The sequence below is a fragment of the Macrobrachium nipponense genome, chromosome 1 (assembly GCF_015104395.2).
Source record: "Macrobrachium nipponense isolate FS-2020 chromosome 1, ASM1510439v2, whole genome shotgun sequence".
Taxonomy (NCBI): Eukaryota; Metazoa; Arthropoda; class Malacostraca; order Decapoda; family Palaemonidae; genus Macrobrachium; species Macrobrachium nipponense.
Genome location: NC_087200.1, coordinates 9,216,157 through 9,229,659, shown reverse-complemented (window position 1 = coordinate 9,229,659; position 13,503 = coordinate 9,216,157). Strand labels below are relative to the sequence as shown.

At 37.7% G+C, this 13,503-nt stretch overlaps 2 protein-coding genes across 2 annotated transcripts in view; both read right to left on the bottom strand.

Annotated features, from left to right (window-relative positions):
- Nucleotides 1-7,399: 7,399 nt before the first annotated feature.
- Nucleotides 7,400-9,121, bottom strand: LOC135220085 (uncharacterized). The gene is made up of 2 exons (XM_064257403.1): nucleotides 9,044-9,121; nucleotides 7,400-8,790 (listed from the first exon to the last, which is right to left on the bottom strand). Exons 1-2 carry the CDS (start codon nucleotides 9,119-9,121, stop codon nucleotides 7,558-7,560), a joined length of 1,311 nt encoding a protein of 436 aa, XP_064113473.1. The 3' UTR covers nucleotides 7,400-7,557.
- A 1,550-nt stretch (nucleotides 9,122-10,671) lies between these two features.
- Nucleotides 10,672-13,503, bottom strand: part of LOC135218683 (uncharacterized) — a 32,177-nt gene continuing 29,345 nt past the window's right edge. The window contains exon 3 of the mRNA XM_064255133.1: nucleotides 10,672-10,872. Coding sequence (XP_064111203.1) covers nucleotides 10,672-10,872 — 201 coding nt within the window. The remainder of the gene's footprint in view (nucleotides 10,873-13,503) is intronic.

Here is a 13,503-nt window from a genome sequence, read left to right as displayed (position 1 = left end):
GCCTGAGTCGGCTTCCATATTCACTGCAGAGTTGTCAGCTATAGTTAAAGCTTTAGAAAATATTCATAACTCGAATAAGAAAAATTTTGTAATATATAGTGACTCAAAAAAGGCATTAGATTCATTAAAGCAGCTGTATTCAATTCATCCTCTGGTACAAAAAGCCCAGGAGTGGCTCTTTTGGATTTCGTGTCGCAGGAAATCGGTATGTTTCTGCTGGATCCCAGCTCATGTCGGAGTTCGCGGGAATGAGGAGGCAGGCAGATATGCAAAGGAAGCGGCTGTGAGTAATTTGTATCAGATAACCAGAGTGCCACATATAGATATGAAGAGATCCATCAAGTCGTACATCTTGATGAAATGGCAAGAGTGTTGGTCCTCCCCTCTCTTATCCAACAATAAGAAATATAAGCAGATAAGGAAAAGCATAGAAAAATGGCCCTCTTCTTTTCAAAAAGAGAGGAGAACAGAAATTGTTTTGGGGCGACTTCGTATTGGGCACACTCGGATAACCCATAAATGCGCTTGGGCTATGCCCTAAATTCCATGATCAATCAATCAATACCAACTCTCTCTCTCTCTCTCTCTCTCTCTCTTCCTCTTTCTTCTCCCTAATACCCCGTCTACACTCTTGGTTCCTCTCCCTCTCTTCCTCTCTCTGTCAACCCCCTTCTCAAACTCCACCCTCTTTGATGTCATTTGATGTTTACCCTATAGTATTCTTTCCCAAATAATAAGTCATGTATACAGAAATTATGTATGATAAATTTGTAAACTAACTAAGTCTACGGGCAGAACCTGCTCCGTTTCAGGGAATCCCTTCTCATGAAACCCCATTATAAACTCGGATGTATACGAATGCAGTGTTGTGTCAAAATTTGAAAGATATTGGTGAAGAACTTTCGAGGATTTAAGATTTTGAAGAAATGAACATTAACATATATATATATAAATTTCTGGCTCACCACGAGACCAAACACTAAGAGTCCAGGGCATTAGGAATTCAGGCTCAAAGGTCACTTGGAACCTGAATAGTTATGTACCCAAGGTTTTTCCTAGGCAGGTGACTAAGACCCAACATAGCAGCGAATTAATCCGTTCACTGAGAGATATTACAGAAAAGAACACATGGAATGTATTTCACAGAAATATATTTCTGACTCACCATGAGACTGATCCCTGGTCTTCCAAGTGCAAATCCAGGGCATTAGCAGTTTGTGGTGCATTCCATTGGCGAGTCAGAAATTTATTTCTGTGAAACACATTCCCAATGTGTTCATTTCCATAATATCTGACAGTGAAAGGTGAAAATCGAAAGAAATGTTAGCAATTTGATTACTGATGGGTCGAAGAATTGGGTAACATTCACTGGTATGTTAGGCCTTCGTTGCTTGCCCGGGAAAAACCTTGGGTACCTAATTACTCAGGTTCCTACTCCTTTTATGACCTTTGTTCCTGAATTGCTACTGCCCTGGACTCTCACTCAAAAGATGGGGGTTCGGTCCCATGGTGAGTCTGAAATTTATTTCTGTGCTATTGGCTGTACTATATATTTAAGGATCCAACACAAATGCACACTTTTCCATTTTTATGTGTATCAAAATCAACCATCATAAATGCAGAATATTCAGTACAATATAATAATAAACATTATTCAGTGATTGCTTTATGTTTGCTCTGGTTCTTCAGTGCCAGGGCTGAGCTTGCATTGCCTGAGCAGTTTTTACTATTTTTGGCTTGGTTACAGAAGGGGCTTCACGTTGAGGCTGTTATGTTTCTTGGTCTTCATTTCAAGGACAGTAGAGAAAGCCTGCTCACAGATATAAGTGGTAGAAAATCTTATGAGAATTTGTACTGCTCGAGAGGCTAGTGTTGGTATATCCTGCAAACGAGAGTCTAAAAGGTGTCTAGACCAGTCTTGGCATCAAACATTAGTTTCCATGCATTATTTGCCCTGAACGTGATAAATTCTTCTTTTGCTGGACAGTTCTCATCAGAAATGATATTTTCACTCACATTTAAAGGATTTCTTACCCATTCATTGTTGGTACTATTCAAATCTGTAAAGTACCTATGCAAGCTTTCCTAGAGGCCAGTCAGGTGATTCTAATGTCTGTCTTCCGGCTGTGGTTGAGGATATCTTCAGATTCACCTTATCAAGGAAGGCATCCAATGTTGGAAGTTGTGCAACAATTCCCTCTTCAACACATCTGATTCATAGTTGCAATTTCCCACAAAAGGAAGCAATGTTTTCCTGAAGTTCCAGTGATGTGGCCTGTCTTCATTAAAGTTTTAAATTCCCTGCATTCACCTCTCCAAAGATATCAGCTAGGTAGCACAAATGTGCAACACCTAATTCATTATCAAACAGATGCGTGAGGGGTGATCCTCTCTCTTGTAGAAAAATATGAAGTAATTCACGGAGCTCAGCAACAAGAACAAGGACTTTCCCATGTGAAAGCCAGTGAGCTTCAGTATGGTACAGTAGATTTCCATAATGAGCTCCCATTTCTTCACACAACTCTTTGAATATGGGACTGTTCAAACCTTTTAATTTAACGAAGTTTACAATCTTGACCTCGTCATCCAAAACACCTTGATGGACTCAGGAGGCCTCGTGAAGCCAAGGCATACCTATGAATGACACATTGCACAACCTTGATATCTTGGTTCCTTTCCTTTAACAAGCCATGGAATCCTTTGCCCTGGTCCATCATGTTTGGGGCTCCATCAACTGATACGTGGGAAACCTTGCTCTTCTCTAGACCTGCCTTTCCATTGTGTTGAAAATATTTGCACCTTATGTAGTTGTCAGCAAATCACAACACCAGATAACCCCCAGTTACCTAATGTAAAATGATGGCTCAGTGACCTTTCATGATATATATTACAGTATTTTATTTGCTTGAAATATTTAGACTTTTTATGGTCAGCTAATGAATATTTAACTAGCAGTGACCAATTCCCAATTCAGTTAAAATTTTCTCATAAATGGAAGGCTGGAGAAGACAGATTGTAGTAATTTCAGTCAGGCTATGTCCTGGACAGATAATTTGAATATTTCATCTTGCATATTAAAATGTGTGATTTTTTTTTTAACAAAATAACCCTTAAAAGCACTCGTAATGCTAAACCAAAAACTGAAGGGGAGTCTCATAGACCCGTAGTTGGCACAAAGCATATAGTGGTCTTGGAAAGGTTCAAAACAATGGTATACAAATGTCCTCTTGCCCAACATGTGAATGATATGGTCGGTGACTCATCTGACATTTCTGAGAAACTAGGCCAAAATTATTAAAGTGTTTCGAGCTCAAACGTTATTCTGTAGAGTTTCTAAAAGTTTGTGAATTTCCAGCTGCCTTGAATCTTATTTCAATGGCAAGGAGATATATAGTGTTAAGTTTTATCCTAAAAAACTTGGCAATCACTGCCCGTACTTCGGAAGAGTTGAAAAATTGTCATTGTCATTCCTGTAATGAGTTATCTTCAAGCTGTTGGTAAAGATGATCAAACACCAGGTTAATTGCTAATTATGATATAATGGCATAATTTCTTCCTTCAGGTTTGGTTTTGAAAATCATCCATGTACTCTATACCCACTGCTTAGATTATCCCATTAGATTCAGTAAGGTTTCTCTTAGCAGTGTCAAAAAATTAAATTTTTCTTTGATCTTGACCTGGCATACATAATCCAAAAACAATAGAAAATGGCTACTCTTGGTAACCAGATTCAGTGATCCATTTTTGTCTAATAGGTTCATAAAAGTAAGAATGGAAAAATTTTTCCTGGTCCCTTCACTCAGGAGGAGGGAATTCCACAAGGAAGTATCCTTAGTGTTATTTGTTTGTGCTTAGTATTAACATTATAAAGGCTGTATCTTAAAGATCCTCTCTCTGTTTTTTTTAGTTATTAACAACATTATGGAGGCTGTATCTTCGAGTAAAGATCTTTCTCTATTTGTTTTTGACTTAACAAATCTACTAATCAACCTATAAACACGCGTAGAAGGTTACCAGTGTCATAGGTATATGAGATAATGAGCATTGTTTTAAGTGTTAAACAACTAAATGTTACCATATGATTAACCATACTGAAGTAGCACCCGCTTTAATTTGGAAGGTACAGTTTTCCTTATGAGAAGGAAGTGAAAATTTTTAGCATAATATTTGACTCTAAACTTACTTGGACTAGTAATATTGATGGCCTGAAATTGACGGTTAGAAAATCTTGAAAAGTTTTGAAAGTTGTAATTGGACTCATTTTAGGACAGGAGCAGATAAGCCATTATTGAGGGTGTATGATTTGCTTTTTAGGGATAATCTGGAGTATAGCTGTGAGAATATGTTTTGCATATAAAACTAAGTTAAAAGAAAGGAATTTGACCTCCCCTGTGGAACCAGATGGGCCGTAGAATATTCTGCCTGTATTTAGAACCTCTCCTTATGAGAACATGTATGTGGTTACTAATGAATTAATACTAGATTTGCTACATTAACTGATAATCACAGGTTGAGCGCCATTCGAATATCCATTAAGAAATGGCAGACTTCAGATCACCCTGGTAGGAGAACTAGTATAATTAGCAGAAGTGTGCATATAGGACATACACATAGGTATTTATTACAAAGAGGAGAGGAAAGACAGGTCTTAGTATGTAGCTCGTGTCATACATATCAAACAGAAAATGTATTTTAATTGAATCTCTTCTTTTCAATCTAAAGAAGAGCTACCTCCCTGCAGAGTAGGTCAGTGAGTGAGGTACTCTGTGATGATTGTTTTATTGATAAACTACATTTTCATGTTAAAATTCTATGAGTGTGTTACCAGCTTTGAACAGTTCAGTCCAACGCATCCGATAATACTAGTGACACCGGAAAGGTTATATCTCAATAGAGTTAAGAGGTTAGTATATGAAGTTTTGCTTGGTTCTTCCTCATTTTGGGGTGGCAGGAAAGGAAAAGAGACTGCAAAGCTATGTAGCTAGTCAGTTCCACCATTCTGAATAAGTTTAATTTCCTTATGTAACATATATACCCAATTATGTGCTTAGTAGTTGAAAGATACATTGAAATTTTTTGACCATGAAATAAAGTCAGAAGGAAATATCAAATCCTACACATGGAAAGACAAGAAAGTAGTATTTTGTAGATATAAATGATTAGTCTCATAAGGCTAACGCACAGTTTTCTGATAAGTGGAGACCCATAGCCCCTTTTATGAGGAATTTCTTGGGCCACTGGTAGCGAGACTTGAATGAATTTCAGAGTGTAGTTGATGAACGAGAGAGACTATTATTTTTAGATGCAGAAATAGTAATGGCGATTATTTACTAGAAAAATTTATAGACTAGTTTTACTGAATAAAAATCTTAATTAAACCAAAGACATGAAAGTTTTAAATGAAATCGAGGTCTGTATGCCAGCATTTGTAGTAAATATTCATATTTTTGGGATTTTCGTAATTGCATTTTATCTTTGATTAATTTAGTTTTATCAACGACCATTACGTATAATTATTATCCCAGGCAGCTCGCAATAATCAGGGTATACATTATTCTATGATATTGGCAGCTACGATACATAGGTGTGATTTTCTTGGTAAGCAGGTTATGATATCTTTTTCCCATGAGTATTTGGTGAATTCTTTCGTTTGCTAGATAGTATTAAAGCCTGTGACCTAGTGGGGATACGAAGACTGCACTCCGTTCGACACCCCGGAAGTCTTAATGAAAGTCAGGGGATGTAGTACTCGGAGAACGAAAACTGCAACATCCTAATAACGCTTCATTCTTCGAAAACAACTCTTTTTACCTACCTGATAAGGAGAGCCAGCTCCTTCATTATGAGATTGTGCACTAGTTAGCTGGGAGAGCAATGTGTAAAGTGATATGAGAATAGACATGAAAACGATTGAGTACGATTTGTTGGTCACATTCTGTAGGATGGTTTGAATCGGTGGGATAGAATCGAGCCAGTTGCCGTGAGCGTGAGCGACGAGCCCGATTCTGGATGTATGGAAAGGAGAAACGGCTCAAAGTAGAAGAGAAAAGAGTGAAGAAGTGCTAAAAAAAAAAAGGTTACTTGATTGTTAGCATAGGTATTGTTAATCAACTGAATAGCGGTCGCGATGAGTATGGAAGAAAAGGAATTCAGTGTTTAGAGTGAACAGCGTTCATTCCTTTGATACTTACTGTTGTGACGTATGTGTTTTACAAGAGAAGAAAGCTTTGCATATCATGTTTCATTTAAAACACCTCAAAATCTCGTTAGTGACCAGTTTTCCCATCTTTATCCATCTTTTCCTAAACGAGTCTGTTTTTACAGATCCATTCTTCGATCTTCATATTATAGGTCATCGTTGTGGGTGTAACACAGGCATATACAGTACGGTATTGTTCTGTTACTGCGAGTTACTTTTTTCCTAGGTAGAAAAGGTTACGTGTAGATACAGTGACTTCTTTTGTAAAATGTGCAGATGTCCAAATAGGACTGGCTTAAAAGCCATTAACTTGCTAAGCGAGTTTTTAGAGAGTGAAGTATCTAGAAGTGATATGGAGAAGACAAAGAGGGAAAAAGATAATTAACAGATCAGTGTGAAATACCATATGTGTATCTAAATAACGCTGGAAGTTACAAAAACTTAAAGCCATGAGTCCAAAATACTGAATTACTATTTTAAAACAATAGTTGATACTCATGAGTCCAAAATACTGAATTACTATTTTAAAACAATAGTAATTCAGTATTTTGGACTCATGAGTATCAACAACAATGATAATAAGGATTTATTGCCACAATATCCCGATAAAGGAGTAAAAGAACTTTGGTATACCGGGAATAGCAACAATGTAGCACCTCCACAGAATGTGGATGCTAATGCTGTGCGCAGTACCAAATTGCTTTTTGAGGCACAGTCTTCAAAGATGGTTGCAAAGGTTGTATATTGAGATCGAGTTCGTAGAAGATGACTCTCAAAATCAAACCCCGACCGTCGGCAGTTGTCTAGAAGATGAATATCCTGGAGTCTGATTGACGTCCAGACAAGAGAACAGTTTTCAAGGTCTCGGAGAACAAATGCGAATCTTGTGACTTTTACACCTCTGTCTCTTTAGATATAGGAAGCCTCTTTTGACAACATTAAATGAAGATTTTGATTGATGTAAAACAGAATAAAGTGTTATCAGTGCAAAACAAATTGCTCATCTTGCACACTGCTATATCAGCTAATTTGTCACCAGTAGCTTTAGGATGTAATTGTAGGTTCATTGCCAAATTTTTACATTTATTTATATTTATTTGACTAGCAATGTAGAGAGTTACAGAACATAAATAACCTAAGAGTTATCTCATTACAAAATCTAGAAACCAATATTAGCAACATTACTTGGAACATTATTCTCATCATTAATATCTACAATAAGTACTCCAACAATGCTAGAGTAGAACAGATAATACACGTTTTAGGTAGTGTATAAAAGATAACATATTTGATAGTTTACACAGTATATCATATAGGTGATGGATAATCGTGCATGAATTTGTTGAACTTCCCATATGTCAAGCAAGCTCTTGTTGAGCTTTTGCTGTGTTTACTCTGAAACTAAGATCAATTGGATAATCTTGTGTTTGACAGCCAGACTCTTTGTTATTAGCATTTTCATTGTTTTGAATTCTTAGACTCGTAGGATCTTGCATTGCGTCATTGACACCTGTCTTACAACTATTACTCTGCTTTGAGATTAAGTTCATGTTGTGATCAGGAAGTGATTTGTTTGAAACTGATGAGTGTGTCAAGGTGATTCCTGGTGCAGTTTTTGTCCTGAAGACTTTGCTTGGTGGTTCATAGTCCACTGCTGCTAATGGCTCTTTGTCTTTTTGTTCATCTGAGTGGTTATGTTGAGAAATTCGTCTGTTTTGTACTTCCCACAGGACCTCCCAAAAGTGCTGTTGTTTTGAGTATAGTGAAATTAATGAAGAATAATGATGATATAGATATGGATGCACAGTAGGAATTGGATGTAAAAGGTGCTGGAGAGAAGTGCTAAACATTCCATGAGAGGATTTTATATGCTCTTCCATTTGGTTTTGTTCTGTAAGTGACAGCAATGGAGTTTTATTTGACTGGTAGGAGAAATCAGTAGCCGGCAACTGTTGTACTCTGGGCGTTGTAGGTGTATTACTACAAATACTTGAAGGTAGAATTTGCTGAGAGCTAATTGTAGTGCTTGGGATGTTAGTTTTGACAAATGGTGCTCTGGGTTTGTCACACTGAGGCTTTATCTTTTCTTGTACTGTAGTATTTTTGTAGTTGTCAAGAAATACATTTGTAAAGTTCTTTCCTTGAAATTCACTTGGTAGTACATAGAACCATAAGTGTTTTTTATTCTGTTGGACCTGCTGCATTGAAGATTCTATAACAGAGGGCTCACCGAATATTCGATTGCTGCTGGTAGCCAGATTAGGCTTTATTGACTTACTATTTTGAGGTAAGTGTTTTATCACATCTGAGGCACTTGTCACTTCTGAAGTCTTGTCATCATAACCAATAGAAGTAGTGTTGTTGTTTTTATCATCATCAGCTTTATCGTTGTTTTGCATTAGGTAGTGCATTTTGAACCAGTTGGACCGTCTCCCATATCTGGAGCCGCTCTTAGACATACCCACCATAAGGCACCTTCTAAGTCTACAGCTTTTGCATGCAGTCCTAGTTTTCTTGTTGATGGTGCAACGCCCATTATTTTTGCAGTCATTAAGCGAGGTGAGATTTTTGTAGGTTCTTCCAAAGAATGACTGAAACGAAAGAAATTTGTGAATATTTATACAAACTTGAAGGTAATACGTGTACATTTGATTTTTTTAAAACAGACAGCCTCTCATGCATTACTTTTAATCAACAAATATGAAAGATATAGGACTAGTAATATATATTTTCATATGAAATTGATCAGAACTATATTAATTCAGTATATTGGAGCAGTTTCCAGACAATTCCTCAGGTTAATATGCAAAATGAGTAACATTCCAGTCATGCTTTTGTACTTACCTTGCAACCCTCACAAGTAAAAGCCCCGAAGTGAAAGCCCGCTGCAGGTTCACCACATACTTTACAATTTTGATTCATCTGTAAGACACATAGAACTAACTATTATATATTTCAATGACATCTATACTACTTATAAAACGTACACATGTAATTATGGAAGAATTGAAACATCTTTCTTTTAACAGGATAATTCCATCTCATAACTTTCACTTTGAAGTAATCATTTGTATTTTCATCAAGTTTATAGCATTGCTTTTGTTTTTAGATTTGTCATTCTAAGATGTTTGGGATTTTAAGTTTAAATCATTGCTTTTGTTTTTAAATTTGTTATTCTAAGAGGTTTGGGGCAAAGGAAATCGTATTTAAACTTGATGTCTAGATACTGAAGAATGTGCTTTTAAGCTTTTGTGTCTCGAGCTTAAGACCCACATAATGTGAGAGGGGCTACGAAAAATGAAAATGTTAAATTAAGGTTCATTCAGTGAGCTCTTTCTTATTAGCAATGATCACATTTGAAAATTAAATCTGAATTTAGCCTGTTATGTTCAGTGACAGAATAAGATAAAAATTAACTTCCATTGTTCATCAGATAATACCTTTCAGACATTAATTCGGTTGTACAAGACAGTAAAAGATGAAGGCAACACAAGGATATTGATCCTACCATTGACGAAATACTGTAGCCAACACAACAAAAATAAGTCCCAGGCTTAAATTCAAATTGGTGCACTTCTCTGTCTGCAGTTTTCTTCTTGAATCATTTAGCCAGGCTATTTGTAAGAAGTGGGTTTGTCGTCAGTAAGAATACATTTCAAATAAGATTTTTCTTGGGGAGACTGAGCTGTATTTCGGCTTGCATACTCGTCTTGATCTCATTCCTGTATTCTGGAATTATTGGAAATGTAAACGACTTTTATTACCATGCAGTAAGAAGTTATCCACCTGCACATGAATTACATTGTTTTTGTGCCAAACTTTAGGTTCTCATGGGAGTCTGGCTTATTATCTTAGTGTTGTTGTTTATGCTTACTACTTCTTTCCCACTGTTATCCCTGCATTAAGGGGTTGGTTGCATAATGTGCCTTCTCCACTGCCTTCTATCAAAGGCATCATCCTCCACCAAACCTCTTCTCTCCATATCTTTCTTCACTTTATCTTGCCATCTAATTCTCTGTTTCCCTCTCGATCTTCTTCCTCTAACAGTCTCCTCCCACGCCCTCTTCACTCTCTCCTTGTCATCCATTCTCAACATATGCCAATCTCTCAAGCAGCGATATTCCCACAATCCACCTCAGCATTTTTATCTCTGTTCTCTCAAGCTTTACTTCCTCTTTTCTTCTTAGAGCCCATGTTTCTGCTCCATACATTAACACTGGTCTTATCACTGTGTTATATATCTTGACTTTCAGCTTGATTGGAATTCTCTTATCACATACCACTCCAGCTGCCTCTCTCCCCTTCCCCCATGCAGCTTTTATCCTGCTGTCAACTTCAGCCTCACATCCTCCCTCTTGTCTTAAAGTAGATCATAAGTATTTCGACTTTTCTGCCGTTTTACAATTGAGCCTCTTCTTTCTTGTATTACTATTCTGTCTGTCTCCTCCCTGCTGCTCAGCAAAACCTCTGTTTTATTGACATTCACCTTTAAGCCACCCTTCTCTAAAAACTTCTGCCACTCTCCAACCCTTCTTTGTAGGTCTGGCCTCCTCATTTTCAGCAGTAATCACCAGATCATTGGCGTATAACAAGTCCCACAGCTCTTCATCGCCGATCTCTTCACTCAACACATCCAAGACCAGTGCAAACAAAAATAGGCTTAATGCTGACCTCTGGAGTAATCCAACACTAATTCAAAGTTTTCTGTTTCCCCAATTGCTATTATCGCTTTTGTTTTCGTTCTTTTTTATATCATCTTGACCAGCCTAACCAACTTTTCTGGGACTTTCCTTTTCCTTAAACACCAAAACATCTCTTCTCTTTGGATTCTATTGTATGCGTTCTCTAGGTCTATAAATACACAATAGAGCTCCTGATTTCCCTCTAGCCTCTGTTCCTGTAGCTGTCATACTATGAAGATGGCATCTACCATCCTTCATCCTCTCATGAATCCATACTGCTGTTTCCTGATCTTTACAATCTCTCTTAATCTTTCATCCAGTATTCTCTCTAAAACTTTCAATCCATGCTCTATTAGTTTCATTCCCCTGTAGTTACCACAATCCATGACATCTCCCTTCTGCTTGCATATATATAATATATATATCATTAGACTCTCCTCCCAGTCCCTTGGCATTTCTTCTTCTTCACATATAGCTTTTAATAAATCCAGCATCCATTACTCCCCCTCTGTACCTAGTAATTTGATAATTTCAATTTGGAACTCTGATGGACCTGGTGCTTTACCATTCTTCCTTTTCCTTAATGCTCTCTTCACTTCTGTATCCTGTATCTCCATCACTGGTCCCTCCACCCTCTGTGCTTCTCCTATCTCCTCTTTTTCATTTTCAGTATTCAACAGTTGATCAAAATACTCTCACCATCTCTTCTTAATGTCTTCATCCCAATACAATATATTCCCATCACTGTCCTTGATGACATCCATTTACCCACATCCTGTCTCTGCCTTTCCCTCAAGTTTGAAATCTTATAGATATCCTGATCTCCTTCTCTTGTTCCTAGTCTTTCATTCAACTGCTCTGCCTCCCTTCCAATAGCTATACCTACCCTCCTCGCCTCTCTTTCCTCTTCTCTGTACCTTACCTCTGCATCCTGTCCATGCTGTAGTTTCCAGTCCTTAAATGCTTTTGATTTTCTTTAAGTTGATTCTTGCACCTCTCCTCTCAACATTCCTTGTCCGCTGGTTCTTCCCACCAATTCCTGTGCTTCCCCCACAAATATTTTTCTCATGTCTGCCCAGATATTTTCCACTCTATTACCCTGTCCAAATTCTACATTCCCCCTTTCCAGACATCTCTCTCTCTCACAGTCCTCCTAAATTGCGCCCCCTTTTCTCCTTTCAAGGTCCCAAATCTTAACTCTAGACCTTCTCTTTCTCTTCTTGGGTTTCCTACCTCTCATTTTAAAATCCATCGCCACCAACCTATGCTGTTTAAGATACGCTTCTCCCAAGATTACTTTGCAATTTGTCACATAGCTTTTGTCAGCTCCTCTGACCTGGATGTAATCTATTTGGCTTTGCACTCCTCCACTCTCATAACTTATCAAGTACTTATCTAACTTTTGAAAACATGTGTTTATATAGGTCAGTTCAAAACTCTGAGCCATCTCCAATAAATAATCCCCATCTTCATTTCTAATTCCAAACCCATGACCTCCATGTAACTCCTCATACCCATCTCTTCTCTTTCCCACCCTGCCATTCATATAAGCTTCTATTGTTAGTTTCTCTTCCTCTTTCACTGTTCTACTGGCAGCCTCAAACTCTTGTCTAAATAATTCTTTCTCTTGTTCTTGGCACCCCATCTGAGGAGCTTATGCTGATATATTTACTACCTTGTCCCCTATTATTATTGGAGTCTTTAAAAACCTATCATTTACTCTTTACATATACCACTTTTTCCTTCCAGTTGTTACTTAATATAAGTCCAACTACATTTCTTCCCTCTCGTTACCCGCTGTAATATAGCTTATAACTATTTCCTTTCTCTCGAGTTCCACTCCCTTTCCACCTAGTCTCCTCCATACACAAGAAATCTATCCTCCTCCTCTCCATCACATCTACTATCTCCCTTAGTTTTCCTGTTAGAGTATGTACGTTCCACGTACCTTCTCTTATCCTCCACGCTTTCACTAACTTCTTTGGCCGCATTCGTGAACCTGCTCACCGTACCTTCGCGCATTTATCAGTCCAGTAGAGGGATTTTTTAGGCTCGTCGCTTACAGGGGACGCTCTAGTCGCACTCATATTCATTAAAATATCAGGCATGGTTTATTGTTTGGCAAAGTGGTTTTTACGACTGCATGCCCCTGCTGTCGTCAACCACAGTTATTTGCGGTTGGACCGCGCCTTTGACTAAAATGTCCACCTGCAAGAAAGCAGTTTCTGCAGATATTGGCAGCGGGCCTAGCCGTTGTTGTTTACGCTTTCAGTAGTCTTGAAGTCTTTTGGCACGTATAATCAAGGATTGCTAATGAAATTAACTTTAGTAATTGCAGGCATGTGTTGGTGATCATTAGTAGACTTCGTCTTGTACTCGTTATTTTTCATATCACCACTAGAAATAGAATGAATTGTATATTTTGAGCTTTGAGTTGGATGTTACTGAGAAGGAGGTACTATTGAATTATGAAAGGAAAGAAAGTAATGTCCTTTCAGCGCAAGTAGACATTGATAACAAAGACTCTTACGTATGATAAGTTAAATGAATGAATTGCTGAATGTTGTTACTGACTCACGGATATTAGGAAATGCTCCTGTTTTTTCCATTTGTCGATTTCTT

Excerpts from the sequence above, each read along its gene's own strand:
- LOC135220085 (XM_064257403.1), bottom strand. The coding sequence starts at position 9,121 with ATGAATCAAAATTGTAAAGTATGTGGTGAACCTGCAGCGGGCTTTCAC. Across the intron at positions 8,791-9,043 it reads TTACTTGTGAGGGTTGCAAG|TCATTCTTTGGAAGAACCTA; the intron begins GTAAGTACAAAA and ends CTTTCGTTTCAG.